Here is a 21,812-nt window from a genome sequence, read left to right on the forward strand (position 1 = left end):
GGTGGTTGCATGATAGCCAGTGTTGAACAACTCTCAGTACGTCATTGAGCCTTTGAATGTTTTTGAGGGAGGTAGTTTCCAAATAGATCTGAGTATCATCAGCGTAGAGATGGAAGCGGACGTTGGCTTTTTTGAGTAGTTTGGAGAGAGGCTCCATGTAGATGTTAAAGAGTTGCGGGGATAGCACTGAGCCTTGCGGGACACCCTTGTTGACTTGGTAGAGGTCGGAAGTGAAGTTTTTGATTTTTATTTTTTGCGTGCGATTATGCAGGTGGGAGGAGAACCATTGGAGGACCACTTCGCCAAGGCCGGCTCTTTCTTGGAGAGCCTTAAGGAGCAGATTGTGATCTACCGTGTCAAATGCTGCTGAGAGGTTAAGGAGAATGAGGAGGCAGCATTGGTCAGAGTCAAGTGATCTGTGGATATCGTCAATGATGTTGAGGATCATCGTTTCTGTGCTACAGCCTTTTCTGAAGCCACATTGGTGGGGGTCCAGTAGGTTGATGTTGTTCAGGTGTTGGGTTAGTTGTTGGAGAACGCATCTTTCTAGGGTTTTGGACAGAAGGGGGAGATTCGAAACAGGTCTAAAGTTATTCAGCTCCGTAGTTTCAAGGCCGGGTTTTTTCAGCAAGGGTGTGACTTGTCCCATTTTAAGGCAGTCTGGAACGACTCCATTTTTTAAGGAACTATTTATGATTATGCACCAAAACGGGGGTAGGCCGCCCTTCAGTTTTCTGATCAGTAGGGGAGGAATGGGGTCTAGGACATGAGCTGATGGTTTGGAGGTGGAGATCAGCGTGACAATCTCGGATTCTTGTATGGGGCAGAAGCTGAGCCAGGGATTGGAGGAGGTACAGGGAGAGAAGTCGAGCGACCCGGACGTGATGCTTCTTGTAGGGTGCGTATTGATGACGTCGAGTGCAAGTTCGATCTTAGTGATTTTATCCTTGAAAAAGTTGGTGAAGTTGTCGCAGAGTTCTTTGGACGCCTGTATAGAGGAGTTCACGGGTTTGGAGGTTTGTTTCCTGATGATGCTATAGAGCTCCTTAGGTCTTTTTTTTCCGCTGTCCAGCGCTGATCGGAAAAAGCTGGATTTCTTGTTTTTTATGTGGTTGTTGTACTTCCTACGGGCTGTTTTGAGTTGTTCGCGGAGGATGGAGGGAGGGTTATCCCTCCAGCTTCTTTCATTGGCTCTTAGTTTTGTCCTTTCAGAATTGAGGTCAGAGTTGAACCATGACCTGGATGGAATGGCTCTGCTTTTTTTCAGTTTTATGGGAGCTAGCTGGTCAAGCATGGTCACTAGCTTTGAGTTGTAACGATCGGTGAGTTCAGTTGTGGAGAGGAGGTCGTTGGTTTGGGGAAGAAGTGAGCTTATCCTTTCTTCAAGGACTACCATGGGAATCTGTGAGAAGTTTCTGATCCATTTGGGAGGCTCTTGCATAGACAGTTGGGAGACAGTTTGTTGGTTGATGTGGAATGAGATCATGTGGTGGTCCGACCAGTCCACGGGGAGTATGTGGTTGATTGTAATTGCGTTTCGTTGAGCGATGATGGCATCCAGGGCGGCTCCTTTGTAGTGTGTCTCCTCCTTGCAGAATTGGGTTAAATTGTTGTGAGGAGATTGGAAAGCGTTTGAATTAGCAGGTTGTTAGTTTCATTCCACCGCAGGTTAAGGTCACCAAGGATTAGGTTGTTGGCATCTCCTAGTGCACATTGAGCTATCAGGTCAGATAAGTGATCCCCGAACACGGAGGTGTTGCCTGGTGGATGGTAAAGAAGGTGGCAGAGCAGAGTTCCGTTATCTTTGGTCTTTATGTTGGTTGAGAGACATTCAAATGTGTTGTATTTGCATGATTCTATTTCCGAGATGACCATGTTGTCTTTATGAATGATAGCTACCCCTCCCCCTCATTGGTCTTTTATGTCTTTGTTAATAATGGAAAAACCTGGGGGCACAAGCATGTCTAAGCATGGTGAGGAGAGCTTGTTGAGCCAGGTCTCCGTGATGAATGCGATGTCGATGTCCTGTGAGAGGATGGCTTCTGCTAGTTCCTTAGCATGCATGGACGCCGATCTGCAATTAATGAGCAAGCAGTTGGTGGAAGGCTCTTCGTAGCTGGGGATCTTTGCTTTGGGGGCCCTAGTTAGGGTGGAGAGGCAGGACAGTCTAGGTTTTTTTTTGCAAGGAAGGTCTTTTTGGAAACCCATGATCACTTGGATTTTGGGGAGTTAGTGTGAGGTGTGTCATATGAGGAGGCTAGATCAGCTGCTTCTTTGTCCGTCATTGCTGCTTCTGTCCTAGTGGGTCTTGAAGTCAGAGGCTCGATATTGGTATTTGAGCGTCTCTGAGCCAAGTGTGGAGTGCTGAGTTTCTCAGGGATATTTGAGGCCAGGTTTCCACGTCCGGTCTTGGTAGCCTCTGCAATCGTGCCCCGGTGGTTGCTGAGGGCCAGGTAGGGCACTTGTGGTGGTTGGTGTTGGATGTAGAGGGAACCCGGGGGGGGGGGGGGGGAATTGGTTGGACCTGCGTTCCTTGTCTAGGTTGGTGAGGATTTCGGACAAGCCCCGGGAGATCGAGTCTATCTGGCTTTCTAGTGACGCGAGACGCTGTCCCATGGAGTTGTGTGAGGGGGTGAGGGCATCTTGGGGGGATTCGCCCTGTGTGGTGTAGTTCATGTTTATGGAATGTTGTCTGTCCTTCATTGTGTAGGACATGGTGTCGCTTTTTGGGATCATGCGAGGGGGGTGAGTTGGGTCATGATGTGAATTCGGATTTCTGAGATCTGTGCGGGAACTAGTGTGGTTAAAGGTCACTGTCGGCAGAGCTTGTTCACAGGGTTCTGGTGGGTGGGTCCAGTTAGGAAGAGGGTTAGTACTTTCTTTAGAGAGTTGGAGAGCAAGCTTTGTGGAGGCGCCGTAGTGGGGTGTGCCTCGGGGGAGGTGGGCAGCGGGGGCGCAGGGCGGGTGGCGATAGTTTGTGTATCATTTGGGAGCTGGGAAAAGGCGGGTCGAGGCAGGTGGGGGAGAGCGGAACGGAGTGTGGGAAAGAGGGAGTCGAAAGCCTCTAGGTTCTCGTTATTTGCCTGAATGAGGACAGTGCCGTTAGTGTAGATGGTCACGGACGTGATCCCTCTACTTGATGAACGATTAGGGAGCAATGATGTTAGTTTGCAGCTGTGTGGGGTGGTTGTGGTTTTGGAGATGTAGAGTTGTGCTCTGAGAGTGGTGTTCCAGTCTTCTGGTCTCTCAGTGTGGAAGATTAAGTCCATCTTAATCAGTCCTTTAGAGGAGCAGTGGTATATGTCTGTAAATAGGGTTTCCCTGTGCTGTCTAATCAGTTTCTGCTTGAAGTTTCGTCACGCTTTAGCAGACAGATTGGGGGGGAGTTAATAGTGTATGCGTTCACGCTGTGAGGTTTCAGGTGGGTCGGTAAGGGTTGCTTGGGGTGAATTAGCATGTCCAGAGCCATAATGTGATTACTACAAGATGGGGGATCGAGCCTCTGAGAGGGAGTTTAGGAGATTTTGGTTAGATAAGACAGATCAGTATTGAGTGAGCTATAGCTTGTCGCCGAAAGGATGTGTCAGGAGGATGCGATTGTAACTGACACACCAGTAGAGGGTGATCCTGTGGTACTGACTTCAGGAGGTCACCCTTTTTCAGGCCTCCAGATCAGGTGTGAGGGTGTGAAGGGTCAGCAGCCGTAGATAGGAATCCCCCTCGCCTCAATTTTTTTTTAGGCGGTTGTAGCTTCTGACCAGTTAATGGCGGAGCGAAGCTGCAGTTGTTGAGGGAGGAGTTTGATTATAATTTACCAGGCCTATCTAGTTGGCAGTTGACTCGAGCAGGAGGATATGGAGGATGACTGACGGGGTTGAAGTCCTTTTAATATTTTCTTAGGGGGGGGTGAACACTGTGGTGGTGAAGATGACCAACTTGACACAGGTGAGGGAATTGCAAGCTGGGGAAAGAGGTCAGCGTAGCGGCGTGATAATTATAAACGTATGGGTGATTAGACTCGGTACTCGATGGTCGGGGCCGTCCATCTTAAGGCCAGGCAAGGTCCTCAGAGGGAGAGTGGCTCCGTGGTGGACTTATGCGCTCTTTTCCAAGTCTTCTTTTGTTAGGGATAGAGCCCGTTATCTCCTTGTATAGAGCCCTTGCATCTATTGTTAGGCTTAGTGAAACTAATCAATTCTATACATCCTATACACATAGCTGTCCATCCACACTTATCATTCAATGAACTTTGACTATTGCTGTGAGATGTACAGTATCTTAAGGAACTTCTTGTACTGATGTAAATACATGTCAATAACATGACATGTTAGATAGTAAGTATAGAGAATAAGAAAGCTCCAAAAGGAATAAGTGAAACGCAGGGCTAGAGTATGAACATTTGGAATATTAGGAACACAAATAATATTATAAAAAACTAACAATGCAAACCAAGGCCATCATTCTAGCTGTGAAGCAGAGATTGGGGTAAAGGTAGAAAAACACAGTTATAAATGAAGTATATGAAAAAACAAACAACGGAAAAAAATCAGATGCGCAACAAAAGTCAATCATCATCAAAATATTTTTGAAAAAAAGACTCCTTTCCAATCATTGTTTACAACACTGTAGCAAAAGTTATGGTACGTCCACACCTACAGTGAGCATTACCATATCCATTTATTCTTGTTCAGCCAGAGTGACCTGAAACTTGGCACCTCCACATAAGCATGAAGTGGAAGAGGTTTGCACGGATTAACATGGTTCACAATCTGTACTTTTGGTGAAGGGGCAACTTTGTAAGAGGATAAGGAGAGGATCCCTTGACCCTACGATTGTGCTAGTAAGGGATACAGGTGAAGACCACATCTACCCAAGCAGAATCCCAATGGGAAAACTGTTAATCCCCCTAATTACCTGCAGCGCTATGGGGAAGCGTTCAGCAATCATTGTGACAAAGTTGTAATTTCTTTCTTTTTTTTTTTGCAGCTTTATATATGGAGAACTCGACCCGAAGGTATTGGAGCATTTTACATGAGCACCATTTACATTACACAAGGCTACATTCTTTTTTTTTTTTTTTTGAGGCACGGGGAGATTAAGTTATTTGTCTAAAATCACAGGATGTCGAGCCTACGCCGAGACTTGAACTTGGTTCACCATTTCCAAAGTCAGCAGTCCTCGCCAAAATGCTGCATCCTCTATGGATTAAGTCTGAAAGAATATTGTTGCTATTTAAAACCTTGATAAAGAAAGAGGCAAAGAGGAGCAGGAAGTCTTCAGGCTCAGGACCACCAACCTGAGAGTATCAGCTATGGGAGGGTCTCACCCACTACAGAAAGTGATGAAGGGGGTGAAGGGGATGGAAGGTCAAGTGCTCATGGCGCAAGATGAAGAGGAGGAGAGTAACAAACAAGGACCTGGGTGTTGTATCTCCTACCTCAAATCTACTATAAAGGGACAATATGTGATGGTAAACATATTTTGAGTTCAAACGTGGCCCTAACCACGATGTGTTTATGGCTCCAAGAATGTGTTATGAATAATGTGAAATATTGTATAAACTACAAACCATGTTAATAAAGTTATTAAAGGAAGAAGAGAAGGCTATAGTCAGGGGGAAAACAGCAGTTCTGGGCAATCTGCAGTTCCTCTTGGAGATCCATCCCTCAACTTCCAAGGCTTTGGGCGTCAGCTGCCCATAAACACGATTCCCAAGATGCTCGTGGTCTTTAAGTAACTTTCACTCCTACCCCACTAGAGGCCTGCTTCCCACTTTTATATCTGTGTGGAAAGCAGTGCCGCTGACTCGAGTGTCTGATACAGAGCCAATTGTAACATCAATACTTAGATGGCATATCTGATTGAGATCTCAGCAAGGTGCTTGAGCATGGATGCCAGAGAGAAGAAAAACTGCAGACCAGCTCCTTAGCTCTTATTTCTCTTGGAAACAACTGTAAGTGAGGTTGATGTGTTATATGGTATGATTTAGAGTTGGTTGGATGGGTTACTCCATCACAAATGTGATTAATATATCCCTCACCTTATTACAAGTGATATAGGATATAACACACTTTTAAGAAGGAGAAGCCATCAAGCTTGCAAGGGGGGAGTAAATCATCTGCCAAACGCTTAATCAGGCACTTATGCCTAAATTGAATATATATAAATGCCATCCTACCTCCATGAGTTGCAATAGGCCGGAAAGTCTTTGTATCGTGGGAATGGGCAGCTTCTAACAAATCCTCCCACATCTTGTTTTCCCAATTCCTGCTTGCCAACCTGAGTCTTTTTATAATGTGCCCTGGCTTCAACTATTTTAGCATTATCTCTTATTTGATTGCAAAAAATCAAAGAATTCCTACCTACTCTATAAGTGTGCATTAAAGAACTTTTCAGTTTTAAAGAAAAAACACCAGCCGGACATTGATTTTTTGGGGTGTTAATGTTGTGCATTCTTGTGTTTTGAGTTGTTAGCACATGACAACTTGTTGAGACAGCCTGTGACTGCTCTGACTCAATATCCTAGAGATTCAGATTTTATACTGTGAACTCTTTCACAAACGCACTATGAAGTGGGGTTACAGTGCTAACTTTTTAAGCAATGCAAGACGAAAAGTTTACATTTACAACTATGTTACATCTATAATCTGAAGTTATTCCCTTGATCAACACCTTAGAGAAGGACTGTATGTTGCTTAGCACTAATGAGACCTTCTGACACAGATCTCTAGTTTAGGTGGTGCTAGATAGGTCTCAGTTTCATTGAGTATATTTATAATTTTATGTTTAGTGTTTAGTTTGCATGAATTAAGGTCCTTTTTCCTTTTAAAAGTAAAACCACTGGACATTGACTAATTAAAAGTATTGTGCAGGTGGCTTGGAGCCCGGCGGTGATGGCGGTGCCGTAGTGAGGCTCCCGGACCGGAGCAAGAAGACATCGCCGTTTGTGCATCATTCTGGCCAGTTTGCGAAGCGGAATGCGGGTGAATTGACACTCACAGAGATGCTACGGCAGTGGGCACTCTCCCGGTAATTTTCGCTCTTTTTTTTTTTGTCAAACTGAGCGCATCGGCAGAATCGTGCTATATCGGCCGCCATTTTGTTTTTTACGCTTCCTTTTGTCGTGGCTGACAGAACCTGTATTTACATACCAAATGGGCATTATTCATCATTTATGCCTTCCTGAACTTCAGTTTGGCCATTTCTATCCTTTTATGGTGGCATGTGGTGGCGCAGCAACCTAATTTTACCTCGATACCTCTGGATGTTGCAGTGATTTGGATGTAGCCGCCATTTTGCCGTGTCTGCTGTTTCTTCTGCGAATGCTCCTGAGTCGCTAAGGGAACCCCTGTCTCAACGGTTGCTTCATGTACGTTGAGTGGTCAGCATCTTCCTATCAACTGGTGACTTTACAACTTAACATCTACCTCCTCAGGCAGGGTGGTCCCTCTCTCCTCACACATTAACTGCCTCACGCAGTCTCCTCAGGCTTTCAAATTACCGTCCTGCGTTGGTGACTAAATAGACTCTAGATCAAACCTAGGTCCTATTGCTTATTTTTACTTACTTTTCTTTTGTTTATTTATTTACTTCTTCTTCCATTGCTCACTTCACGGTTCCTCTGTATTCCTCGTGGTTTGGGTCTGTGTCCTGCATTTCTACCAATAAGGATCTATGGGACGTACAAAAGGGACTTCCTCTGTCACTTTGAAACCCAAACGTATCTTTATTAAAAACTCAAAAGTTTTTTCAGAACTTTCCCATTTGACTACCTCAGGTCTCCTTGTACCTCATTTGTGCAACGCAAGTATGGATCCTACACAATCCGCTAATGGAAAGGTTAATATGAAGCGTCTTGAAAACCGGAATAGAAGGAACAACATGCGCATTTATAATTTGGAAGAGGGAGTTGAAGGTACAGATCCTATCGCTTTCTTCAAGTCCTTTCTCCCGAAGGTTCTCCATTTACCAGAGGATACTATGCTGAACATACAACGTGCTCACAGGTTGGGTCGCGTTGCCTCTGCAGCGGCGTCCTCACAGAAACCGAGGGGTGTTATTCTCTACTTTTTGGAATACACAGATTTGTTAAAAGTTCTAGCTGCTGCCAAAGCTCGTCAGAAGATTTCCTGGTCAGGAGCTACATTATTTTTTGCGCAGGATTATTCCAGAGCTACGGCGTCGAGACGCAAGGCCTTTCTAGACATGAGACCGGTTCTCCGATCCATTGGCGCTAGGTATGGATTATACCACCCGTGCCTGTTCAAAGTTACCTACAATAACAAAACCACTTCCTACGAGGATCCAGTGCGTCTGCAAAGCTTCATCAATGCACACAAGATAGACTTAATGGATTCTTCGAGACCCTCCTCTTCACATGGAACTTGATTGGTTTGAATTTTCCTGTTGAGATTGCTCTCTCTTATTTACTTTGTTTTTTCTCTTGTCGATTGCAGGAGCTATGTTGTTATATATTTAAATAATTACGTATTTTGTTCTCATCTTAGAAATGGTTAACTGATTTCTTAATCTTCATGTTTCTTCCACAGCCACGTTTATGTCTTGGCGTGTCTTCCCATGGTTCCGGTTTGAGCTTCACCGGATGGCCCGTCTGTTTCACCCTGCTCCACCTTACCCCACCTTCTCGTTCCCTGATTGTAGGTATGTCTTTCGTTTTGTATTTCGTCTTTTGTTTAGTATTTCCATTTTCCCTTATTCTAGCTTCTGGTGTCCTATCTATGTCTATTCATTCTTATTTTCTGCCTTATTTACCTTCCTTCACTTTTTTACTTTCTACTCTTTCTAGTCTCTGGTCTCACTACTTTCCCCTCACCAATAATCTGTCATATTCTTTCCAGATCTTCCTCTTTTCTTCAACATTCATGCTTTCAGATTATCCTTTTTATTTCTTATCTGAATTTTATTCTTGTCTCCAACTGTTTCTATTTTCATTCATTTGTATTCATTGGTGTATTTATAGACTGATTGTGCGTCCCACAGGTTTGGGTTACTATTTTCTAAGTTATTTATGTCATTGAGATGTATTTCATGGAACGTTAGGGGTATGAATTCGCCCATCCAAAAGGCAGAGAGCCCTCGCTCATTTAGCCAGATTGAATGCTGACCTGGTGTTCTTGCAAGAGACTCATTTGAAGGACATCGAGTCATCAAAACTAAAAAGAGGGTGGGTGGGAGAGGTCTTCTCATCTCCAGGTGATGGGAAGCGTAACGGAGTAACGATACTTTGTCGCAAGTCACTTCCAATTTCACTCTTAACGAAAGAATCTGAGGGGATGGTAGATGGTTGCTTGTCAAATTGTTGTTAAAAGGAGTCCCAGTATCTCTTCTTAACGTTTATGCTCCTACTTCGGGTGAGTCTTCCTTTTGGTCTACATTGGCTAGACAGATTACACATGCTATGGAAGATAATTTTATACTGGCTGGTTATTGCAACCAGGTTTTTGACCCATTTATTGATAAGAATTCCAGATTCCCTTTTGTTCCTACCAAACAGCACAAGTCCTTTGTTCATACCATTAACCAACACAAACTTCTAGATGCGTGGCGCTTGTGCAATCCTACTATTAGAGAATACACTTTCTACTCTCCTACTCATCATACCCAATCTAGGATTGACTATATTTTTGTATCCCATAACATTTCACAAACACTTACACATGCAGAGATAGGCCCTATTTTGCTTTCAGACCACGCTCCCGTTTTGATTAGTGTTGATATCTCACCCAAGTCTTTAACCCCTAGAAGATGGCGCTTCAACAATGCGCTTCTCTTAAACCCAGAATTCACTGCTTCTTTCACTGCTTTCTCTGACGAATATTTTCAACTCAATCACACTGATTGCCTACCGTTTTCAACAATATGGGATGCTTTTAAGGCCTCAGCTAGAGACTTTATCATCCGTTTTGTTGCTAAGAAACGAAGAACTGTCCGCTTACATACCAAGAATCTTCTCCATGATATCAAAAAGCTGGAACACTTGTATTACACATCTCACTCAAAAGATTGTTTGACAGCTCTTATTAATGCTAAAATGCAGTTCAACAAAAAATCGACAGACGACGCTTCTTGTACTTGTTGAAATCTAGTGCAAAGTTTTATGGTGGCAAAAATAAGGCTGGGAAAATACTGGCTAATTATTTAAAAGTCAAGCAAAACAAATTAAACATCGATTCAGTCTACGATATTAATTCCAATCTAAAATTTAAGGATGTAGAAATTTTCAATGAATTCTCCCGTTTTTACCAGTCTTTATATTCATCTGAAACGCAACCCACTGCGGATTCCCTCTCACACTTTTTTTCCACTATACCAAGACCAAATCCCTCCTCTCTGGATTTGTCCCCTGTGGAGTCGGACGTTACGCTACAAGAATTAACAGATGCACTTCAACATCTTAAAAAAGATAAGGCGCCTGGCCCGGATGGTTTTACCATTGAATTTTACCTTCATTTTTCCAAGATCCTTTTGCCCAAATTGTACCTTTTAACACAGTCCTTTAGTTCTTCCAAGAAATCCTCTGGCTCCTTTTCTGAGGCACATATTTGTCTCATACCCAAGGAGGGTAAGGATTCTAAATTTTGTAAAAATTATAGGCCCATTTTCTTAGTTAACATAGATTACAAAAAGTTTTCAAAAGCTTTAGCTATTAGATTGGATTCTTATTTGCCGAATTTGCTGGGGAAGGAACAATCTGGCTTTGTTAAGGGGCGTTATATCACTGATAATACCCGCCTTCTCTTCAACATTTTGTCTAAATCATCGCGGTTAACGCACTCCTTAGCATCAATAGCATTGGATGCGGAGAAAGCGTTTGATAGGGTTGAGTGGACTTATTTGTTTTACACTCTTAATTGGTTTGGTCCTAAATTTATTTCTTTGGTTTCTCTCCTTTATTCTAATCCTCGCGCTGCAGTATGTGCTAATGGTTTAGTCTCTTCCTTCTTTGATTTAGGCAGAGGAGTTCGTCAAGGATGCCCCTTATCCTCTTTTTTGTTCAATCTTGCTTTAGAGCCTTTCCTTTCTAAACTACGCCACGACCCTAACATACACGGCTTTCAAACGTCCAACTCTCATATTAAAATGGCTGCTTATGCTGATGATATTTTGCTTTTTGTTTCTAAACCAAATGAATCGATTCCTGCTTTTCTAGCTGAAGTCAAGGCATACTCCCTCATCTCTGGATATAAGTTAAATAACGACAAGTGCGAAATTTTACCCCTAACCAAATATACTTTTCAACCAGATTTTAGTGATTCCAACTTCACATGGAGCCCCAAGCACATTAAGTACCTAGGATTGTATATTACACCTAATATCATGCACAGTGGCCTTGTGCATGAGCAGGTGTACTCAGAAGCTTTCGGACCTGACCATTAAGTGGCATCCCCTCTACTTATCCTGGTGGGGACGTTTAGATACAATTAAAATGATGTTGTCACCTACAGTCCTATATACTATATCTAATATGCCTGTTCCGATTCCTGTTAGGTCACTTAATAAGATTAATTCTATACTAGTTTCCTTTCTATGGAACAAGAATAAGCCCAGAATGTCCTTGCAACGGTTAATTTGCTCCAAAGATAAAGGTGGAGTTAACTTTCCGGATTTCCGAACGTATCACCAGGCATTTCTTTTACGCCAGGCATCTTTTTGTTTGCTGGAGTCCACGGATGATTGTCCTCTATGGACTTTAATCGAGCGTCTTTCTATATCCCCTTTTTCTTTTCAGGAATACCTGGCCTTTTCACGTCCACCGCAGTCCATTTCTACTCCCATAATCAGACTGACTTCCAAACTTCTCCATTTATTGCATCCCTCTGCACAACCCGCTAAGGATTCCTTCCTCCAATCACCCATTTGGCATAACAAGAACCTTCTCATTCGAAATAGGCCCTTTTATTGGAAGACTTGGAGACAGAAAGGACTTCTATGGGTCCACCAGTTATTTTCTCATTCTAACTTTTTATCTTTTCCCTCGCTTAGCCAACTATTTAACTTACCTCCTTCATTCATTACCAAATATAACCTTTTAAAGGTAGCTGTGATGACTGCTTACACCCATTTACCCGATGCACCAAACCCTGCCAATAATCTTGACTCCCTTTTACAATTTCACAACATGTTAAAGAGTACTCCTAAAGATTCTACCATATATAGTTTTTTGCAGGAGACTCACGTAATCAGACAGAAATCAAAAACAGAGGAAGCATGGGAACATGATCTTCACACCTCTTGGCCAATTCCTCTCTGGAAGAGCATATGGATAAAGATTCGTAAATCCTCTAGGGCTGCCAATATCACGCAAACATTGTTTTTTATATATAACAGACTCCTATTGACACCGCATGCCTTAAATAAAAGTTTTTCGGATGTACCGGATGCATGTTGGACGTGCTCTTCCCCAAACGCTGATTTGTTCCACATGTTATTTTCTTGTACGCGTGTATGTGATTTTTGGAAACAAGTCTGGGCTCAAATTAATCTAATTTTTGGTACTGCATTTTCTTTTTCCTTTACTAATGTCTTCCTCGGCAGTCTCTCTCCTGTCTGGGAAAACATAATGTCCAATGTTAAGATTATTGATTTGTTAATTGCAGTTGCTTTTCAACAAATTACTGTTAATTGGAAAGATTCTACAAAAATCTCCTACAGAGCATGGTGGTATGCTGTCTGCCATAACCATAGACTGGATACGGCTTTTGTTTACCCTGCACATTTGGCAGCAAAACGTCTGGCGTTATGGTCGCCTGTTACACAATTTCTTGATAAGAATGCTAAACAGTTTTCTCAAATGCAACCATCACAACAAGAGGTTCTCAAACCCCCCTGATCCCCAAATTGTTCCGAATTTTCTTTATAAGTAATGGATACTCGATTTTTTTTTTGTGTATTATTAATCTGTATTATTAATTTCTCATTTATTGTTATTCATTTATCAGTCTGTATATTTCTGAATATGCTTATCTGGATATGCTGAAATGAGGTAGATGTTATGTATTCTTTATGGACACCTTTATGTTTCTTAATAAAAATTTCTTTTTGAACTTAAAAAAAAAAGTATTGTGCACTTTGTGGAATGGATCATTTAACTTTCATTATTACCCCTTTATTGATTTAACTTATTCTTTTTGCTTTACCTTTTACCAAGGTGTTAATATCCAATTCCAGATACAACAAGCATTTGCAATGCAATAGGTTGCGCATTTACTCGAGTTTAAACTATTGGCATTGTAAATGATAATGCCTTTTATTTATGTTTTAAAAACGAAAACAAAAATAAAAGACATTGTTATTTGCAATGTCAATAGCTCAAACTTGCGTAAATGCAAGATCTATTGCATTGCAAATGCTTGTTTAAGAGCAGGCATTGGTCCATGAGACAACTGCCTGCTGTTAAAAAAATATGTTTTTAACATTATCAAAGGGGTTCACAAGAGACCGCTTACCATTTGCCGATGGGTTACTACCAGTTTTAAACGGGTGGTAAAGTATTACTGTTTTGCGACCGGCATTTGATCACAAAACATTAATACATATTTGGTAGCAAACTGCAATTAGGTAAGAAGTTACCGGTTTGCAATTTGCCTTTTGTACAATTTAAACTTTTTTGGGAGGACGTAAAAAAAAGCTTTGTACATCCGGCCCCACGTCATTTGCATTTCTTTTTATGCAGTAGCATAACTCTTATTTAAAACTGCTTCTCTGACATTGGTCGTTATTTCACGAGATGCACAGGGGGACCATCTTTGCTTGCTACAGTCTTTTAGGGTACGAACTGTGGTGAGGAGAATGGACGAGGTGTTAAAGAGCCAATTGCTTGCTTCAAATTTTTGATTACCCTTATATCTTCAGATTAGTTCCTTGATAGTAGCCCTCAACCTGTGGATGTTGAGGACTGGAATTAAAAAGGCGGAAGAGGTTTAGGCCTCAATTACTTCTTGCACGGAACTGGTAAACCCTCACCTGCAAACACTGGTACCATGGCGGCAACACCTCACCAGTAACATGCAATTATTAATCAATTTCCACAGAAGGGGAATAACTGTGCAACCCGGTCTGGGCAGAATTATGCACAGTATTCACTTTCCCATTAACACATTTAGCACTTGCATGGAGTGATGGGTCATTGCAAAGTAGTAGAGGGAGGGTGTGGGGAGCGTGGGCGAGGGAAGGAAATGACATTGCTTGGTAGAAAGGAAGCACTAAATGCTTCCCCTGTGCCTTGGTAGGTGGTTGAGCAGGGATCATGATGGAAATGGGCGGGATTTCATTACAGCCCATTCCCAAGACAATTGCACCAGGAGGATTTTTATTCTATGTTTTGGGGAGCAACCAAGTTGCCTTTCACCAGGCTGAAGCCTTGCTCTTGCAAAATAAGGTCAGTAACACAGAATGCTCGGACTCGGAATACTGTAGATTACTAGTAAATAATATTGTCAGCATTTTCCTTCCCCACAGCGTTACTTTTCCTGATTTAATAAAAAACTATGGCAAAAGGTTACTCAGCATCTTATCATGCCGGAAGCAGGCCTATGAGGACGATCTTTAGTCACCGCACCCTCCCTAGCCTCCTCATCAAAGTACATTCAATCATTGTGTTTTAGGAGGCTTCTGGATATCGAATCAGTTATTGAAAGGTCTCCATGCATCTGGAATGTCTGATAGCGTCACAATCAACAACAGGTAGTCATGCATAATGGCAAGAAAAATTATTCCTGGAATGCCTGCGGTAATTAGACATTGAACAAACTCAATAAAGCAGACCTCGGCTCAGGTTATCGTCTTGCCGTTTCCTTTCATGCAGTCACGTGGCCTGGCATGCTTAATTTCGTCTAAGTACGCTCTTGCCTCGACAATGCAGATGGGGCTGCGGTTTTCTTTCCCGAAACAGATGTCATTCGTATCTAAATCAACATCTCTATCAACGCTGGTGCGGCTTAAATTGCTCTGTGTGAGATTCAATATGTTGCAGGCACAGGCTCCTGTGAAGAGGAAACAAGCATCGCGGCACCGACGCTTTACTTTTAATGTTAAAAGTAAAGCGCCGGTGCCGCGATTATACCAAAAGTAAAGAAATAGATTTTTTTTCTATTTCTTTACTTTTGGTATAATCGCGGAACCCGCGCTTTACTTATAACATTAAAAGTAAAGCACGGGTGCAGCGATTATACCAAAAGTAAAGAAATAGAAAAAAATATATATTTCTTTACTTTTGGTATAATCGCGGCACCCGCGCTTTACTTATATCAAAAGTAAAGCACGGGTGCCGCGATTATACCAAAAGTAAAGAAAACAAGCGGCACTGAAAGCGATCACGTCGCGATCACTATTTTCAACAACTAGTGGTGCGCGCACACCACAGCGGAGGGGGAGGGAGCGTGACAGCAAGGCGAACGTGCGCTGCTGCGCGTGCTAGCCACTGTCGGGAATGGGCGTAGCAAAGGTGGGACATGCGCCCAACTTTGCCCAATCGCATGCCTTTTTTTTGTAAAAAAAATCACCCACAAGCCAATGCCTGACGGCGAAAGCTGATCACACTCACGAGCATGTGGTCAGCTTTCAGACCCCATACAAAAAGGCTCTCGCACCGCAAGCAGTGCTGCGCACTGCAACGCAGGCACGAGCCCTAAAAAGGGGTAGTAGCTCTAGCATAACCTTAAACTTCTAGAGTGCCTTGCTTCAGTCACATGTTTGATGACTAATGACTGTATTAATTGTAATGCTGATAAAACTGAGGTGTGCTTCTAGACCTGGACCTCTGTTTGACGGTCACTGGGTCCTAGCCTAGTCATAGTACCTGCGCGTATTAACCAACATGAGGGTGTTACTATCAAAGCTGGTCGTACCTTCTGCCAGATTGTCAACAAGATTGCTACTCCATGTTACACAATTTTGCAGAGATTATTGAAAATTCGTTCTTGCTTCTCAGTTGTAGGAAAAAAGTTGCCAATCCAAGCACCTATCTCATTCTGTTTGAATTACATGAATGTAGATTTGCTTGGCTTACCTAAATATTGTATCTGTTACCTTCAGATTGTGCAAACTACAGCTGCCATGTCTGTTGCTTAATTTACTTCTCTGAGCTTCAGTTAATTCCCAGTTAGACTTCCTCCACAGGTTACCAGTAAACAAATGCATCTTATTTTAACACAATTTGCATATCACACAAGGCACTTGCAGACACTTGTACTGAAAGTTGCGGCTAGCAATACTTGCGGTTAGAGGGTAGTAGGGGGTCGTGCGGGGGTTCGTGCGGTGGTGGCAGGGGTCCCACGCCGCCTCTCCCACATTTGGTTTTCCTGAACAGGAACGGGCATGCTCCCTCCCCTCCTGTGAGCCCTCTCATGAGCCAATCACAACGCTGCAATGGCAGCATTGTGATTGGTGCGGACAGCCTGTATGGAGGCCGTTTTCTCTATGTAGGCTGCATGTAGCCTACATAGAGAAAATGTAGAGTGCGCATGACTGGTTTTGTCGGCTCCAGAGGGCCGACCAAACAGTCAGGGTACTCAGAGTGGTGCAAGACACAATCCTCCCTGGCCTGCCCCCGACCAGGCATACCCTCCCGCCGTCCCTCAACCAGGCATACCCTGCCTTCTGCTTTCTCGCAGTGTGAGAAGCAGAAACATAAAATGTTATTTAAAATACCATTTTATGTTTCTGCTTCTCGCACTGCGAGAAAGCAGTAGGGCAACGCTCCACCGCCCTAATGAAGGAGCCGCAGCCACACCCTGTGTCCTGAGCATCTCAGCTTTCAGCTTCAGTTTTAAGTGCTCTCTAAGATGCTTGGTTTCTCTTCTTATGCATTTTTTGTTGTTCCAATGTTCCATCCAACCACAACAGGCAGATTCTCTTTCTTGGTTCTTGCTCCAATTCCCAGTACACCAGAAGTAAAATACTCTGCTCATGCCAGTGCAGGGTGAGCAGTGTGCTTGTCAGAGTGCAGGGTGCATCATATTAAAGCCAGGCAGACTGGCATTGCCAATGCTTGCCTTTTAGTTGGTGTATCATTTCAACTCTCCAGGGAGTGCTTCCACAGGGAATACCTTACAATGGAAAAGTAGAATCAATCATCATGCTGCTTGCCTCAGCCAATTAATTTTTTTATCTCCTCTATGCCTTACAGAAACAAATTATTTTTTCACTGGCAATGCCAATACGTCAACCTTTATTGTGACAAACAGTATTTGTGCATGTAATGCATGTAAACCAAATACCTGAGTGCCTGTGTTTACATGTGCTGGCACATCAAAGTCAGACATCAAAACTTTTACCTGGGCCGACAGATCCCCGAGACTCAGGTACAACACGACCACCTGCCCTCTGCAACAGGAAGGATTGGTGGTTCCCATTATTCGCCTCTACTACCTGATGGCACCAGAGAGATATGTGGTGGAGCAGCTCCAAGTGAAAACTGACAAACCATGGTGCTTTATAGATTAGAGTATGTCTGACCGACCATTAGCTGAAGTTCTCCAAGCTCTGGCGGTCACAACACTGTCTCAGTCTTTACCTGTCCTTGGTTACAAGGGTCACCCTGGAGGCCTAGGACTATCGGTCTAGATACAAGGGCATTACGGATTATCCATCACCGCTCACCCCATTACACAGGAATAGAACCGGCACCCCCGGTTTAGATAGTTCACAATTTTGAATATAGATTGAATGCACTTGATACAGGCTCTGAGACATGTTTCATGAAGTTAGCGTCCACACCTTTAAGGATATTAAGCTCACATACTGCATCTCGGAACAAGAGAGATTTAATTACTGGGAAATTAGACATTGGGTCCCTCAGCCGGCCCTAAAAGCAGTAGCCATGAGAACCCTCACATACTTTGAGAAATTCTTGCAGAACCTCTCCGCAACGCGACACTTAGTCACTCAAATCTACTCCACTCTGCTCCTCAATACCCATCAGACGTGCAGCGCATACAAGATTAGGTGGGAGAAAGACCTGGGTTCTGCTCTGGATGGCAATTAATGGAGTACTATACACACCTGCACAAGTAATTTCAAGAGATATGCCCAGGGTAGAGAAGCCCTTTATAAGAGCTTGTATAGATGGCACTATACACCCGTTCACCTACATGGGTGGAACAATAGCAGGTCTGGAGACTGCTGGAGGGGTTGTTGAGGTACGGGAACTCTATCTCATATTCTGTGGTTCTGTCCCCACCTAGCCCAGTTCTGGGGGAGGTTCTGGAAACTATTGTAGCTATGTAGGGGAGTCCTTTGATTGGTGACCCAGTCCCCATTCCCGAGACTCCCCCAGAAACACTCCAATCCACTTCATTTCCCTAAAGGGGAGAGGATATCCCACCTCTTCTTGGCGGCAAAACAAACCATCTTGGGCCTCTGGGGAAGGGACAATATTTCGAACACTTCAGGGTTGGATTAAAAATCGGCCCAGGCACACTAAAAAAAGTAGCCCAAATTTTCGTATTGCCTTTCCGCAAAACACTGCTTTGGCAAAATATTATTAAAAAAAAGGGGGAGGTTAAAAAAAAATGCATGGATTACTGTACACTGGTGAAACACACCTGAAAACAAGTGAGGCCACTTTGCTAAGGCCCCCTAACCCCCCCCCCCACCCCTCAATATGCATAAATTAATGGGCCGGCCCAGCGATAGAAAGGGAGTGACACCTCTGCCGTTGATAAAATGAAGTTAATCAACCCCCATCTGCCTCCGGAAAGGCCACTCAGGCACCCACTGGGGGCATCGAACAACGCAGAAACCGCCCAAATCGGCCCACCAGGCTGCTCAAAAAAGCAGCCCACAGCTGGAATTCGGATACCGGTCCCTCGGGCATTGCCCGAGTGCCCGCATTACGAATCCAACGCTGGAACACTTCCATGTGGATGCAGAGAATCTGTCGGCTCTTAGCCAATGAAAATGTAACCTATGATATGCAGGAAGCTCTGGTAAATTCACTAGGATGTAGGACTCCATCCTAGAGTTACTCAGTCAATGTAATAGACCTCACTTGCCCAAGTCGCCTTAGAGTACTAGGCCTACTGTCTCATCCGGTGGCGAGCTCGAACGGCACCTGATAGTATGGGGGATCGGACACACCACGCTCTTGCTCACCCCGCTTAGTTGGGCTAAGGTGGTGGCATAGGGGAGGGGGTTCACGTTGGGGATCAGTTCTGTTTTCGAGGTGGGTATGCCCGCCTTAATGTTGTATACTAAAACACCAATAAATATGATGGAAACTAAGTCAAATATCTTGACTTTGGCAAAGAAGGTTTTCATGAATAACCCAATCAGTTATGACCAGGAATTAAATGAATGATAGTAACATGTCCTAGCGCCATGCAAAATACACTAATAACCACCGAATCCCGAGATACTAAAGCACCAGTTCAACAATCACAAGTACCACTATTTCTAGAAATAAAAAACCTGCACATCGTATTACCGTCAAATGCTTCGGCGTTCTTGGCGATGTTCGTGACGTCTAAGTAGTATGGCGAAGGGCCGTCCTGAGGCTTGTTTCCTGGGTGCCCGGGCGTCATATCCTCGCAGGCTGTCAGGGGAGCGCCGTCTGGGTAGGCCACAGAGAAGGGCGCAGGACAGACGGCCAAGAGAGCGGCGAGCGCGGAGAGAGCGGTCCTGGCCATGGCTGGGGAGCGCGGCTTCCAGTCAGAGCTCTGCGCAGCCACTGAAGACGGAAGCACCGGGGCTTGCAACGCTCAAGAGGCGGTGAGAAAGGGAGGGGCGCACTCTTGCAAAAGGTGCCTGGGAGTTCCCGTTCCGTCTTTTTCCACTCCATAATTAATTACATCATTCTTCCTTCTTGAATGTAATTAATTGCTCGGTAAAAAAAAATAAAAAAGGTAACATTTTAAAACAGAATATTTCTCTCTTTTGATTTCACGTTTCAGGTAAAGTGACTTTAGAAACTTTGTCAAGATAAGCAAATGATCGAGCACTTTGATTTGGATAAACGGGATGACCCGAAACGTACCGTCCTTTGGAGTCATAATGACGTGGTTGGCAAAAGTTACAAATGCTAAAAATAATAATAATAATAATAATAATAATAATAATTCTAGGGTGTGCCCGAGTCACGCTGAAGAATACACGATTTGAGATTAACAAATGTCTCTTTAACTGTTGGCGGGTGCCGGGGTTCCTCCCTTACACTTCCCGCACTCGCTGCTGAAGAACAGCGAGTCCCTTGCTGCCGCCCATCTCTGGGCTCTGCTCTGCAAGGACTTTGAAAATCTGTGAGGTCGTCAGCATCATGGCAGGTCCTAGAACTTCTGGGGCCCAGGCGAAAGAAAAGATGTGAGGCCCCTCTAATTTGTATGTAACATTACAAGAAGTGACATCACAGAAAGTGACACCCAGGACTGTTGATCTTTTTTGGCATCACTGAAGAGACCTAATGTGGATATCAGTAACATGGGAAAAAAGATAGATATAGAAATGAAATAAGTCCAAAATACCTTAAAACTGGATTAAATGAATTACATTTGTCGCATTGGATGGAAAAGCTAGGTGCAGCTCTCACAAAGATGGATATGTTTTACTCCATGTTAACTGATTGTTTCCAGATGAGTACATGATCAAAAATTCCAGTTCTGTCTCAGGAGAGATCCCGTTGAGGTAATCAGGGGCGGGATCATTCAAAATATAAAATGACACAAGAGAAAACCTCTCACATCATTTCAAAAGGCTCCCTTATCTTTCTGTGCCATTATTGTGCCATCTTAGGATGACATTAATACTTTAGTAATATGTTTTAACGTAAATCCTCTCACCAGTTTCACACACGCACATGATAAGAGTCGTAGGACAATCTTTTTTGTGTGTGGGCTCTTTATTCGCCAGAATTATGTTAAGTGCAAAAACACAACGCATACAATACAAAATTACAAGACACCATTGCAAATAAATAAATAAAGATTGTACATAACTAAAAAAAAGACTTAGAACAACTGAGACCACTGCTAAATCATACATTGACTTGAAGGTATGCTGCAGATTCAAGGGGTTTTCAAATCAACGTTTTTGATTTGGTGTTAGAACTGTAGGAAGTGGAAGTGGCCGGCTGTAGAGCTGGTGGAGCCCTTTGCGATAATGTTTGCTGGTGCCACTCAATTACTCCCTCTGCCACGGTTTGCCTCACTACCACCCTTTATCAGTCTCCCTCAAGTCTCCATAACCACATTCTCGCTCAGATACATTTAATTTGATTTACATGATTCACACACATTACAGAGACAATCAATATTACTTGTATAAATCACTGTGTAGGAAATGTTTCATAAGATAAAGGACTACAAGGTGTAGGAGTCACATGACAATCATACTAGTAGGCAGTATAGTTTAATAGTGATTGGTCTGGAGAAACACAAACTCTGAATTTAGAACGTAATACCATGGCTGGGGATTCTCTTTAATAACCAGAATGATTTCTATCCAAATGAACTCTTTTTGCAACATTAGGATTGTGGTAAATATTTCATTACCGGTACTATTTTTTATGCGGTAAAGTCTAGTAAGAATAACTCAGTAAAAATAAGAGGCAGAATCCGTGGTATTAGAGGTTCTGAAAGGCTTTATTCCTCTACAAAGGAATTACGGTTCGAACCGTAGGCTTCAAATTCCATCACCACGAAGGTTCAGGAAGGGAAGGCAATACATTATTGACAAGTAATGATATTTATATGAAAAGTATTACATTAAGACAGATGCAGGAGGCGTAACAGCTGATAATACAGATAATGATACACATACGTAATGAAAAAAGGCGTACATATAGGCGTAACTAGATACGT

General features: G+C 43.3%; 1 protein-coding gene across 1 annotated transcript in view; it reads right to left on the reverse strand.

Annotated features, from left to right (window-relative positions):
* LOC146829404 (putative defense protein 2) overlaps positions 1-19,762 on the reverse strand; it is a 118,530-nt gene extending 98,768 nt beyond the window's left edge. The window contains exon 1 of the mRNA XM_085606689.1: positions 19,445-19,762. Within this exon, the coding sequence (XP_085462815.1) occupies positions 19,445-19,646 (202 nt within the window). The 5' untranslated portion in view covers positions 19,647-19,762. The remainder of the gene's footprint in view (positions 1-19,444) is intronic.
* Between the last annotated feature and the right edge of the window lie 2,050 nt (positions 19,763-21,812).

Source organism: Triturus cristatus, chromosome 5_2 (genome assembly GCF_964204655.1).
Source record: "Triturus cristatus chromosome 5_2, aTriCri1.1, whole genome shotgun sequence".
Taxonomy (NCBI): Eukaryota; Metazoa; Chordata; class Amphibia; order Caudata; family Salamandridae; genus Triturus; species Triturus cristatus.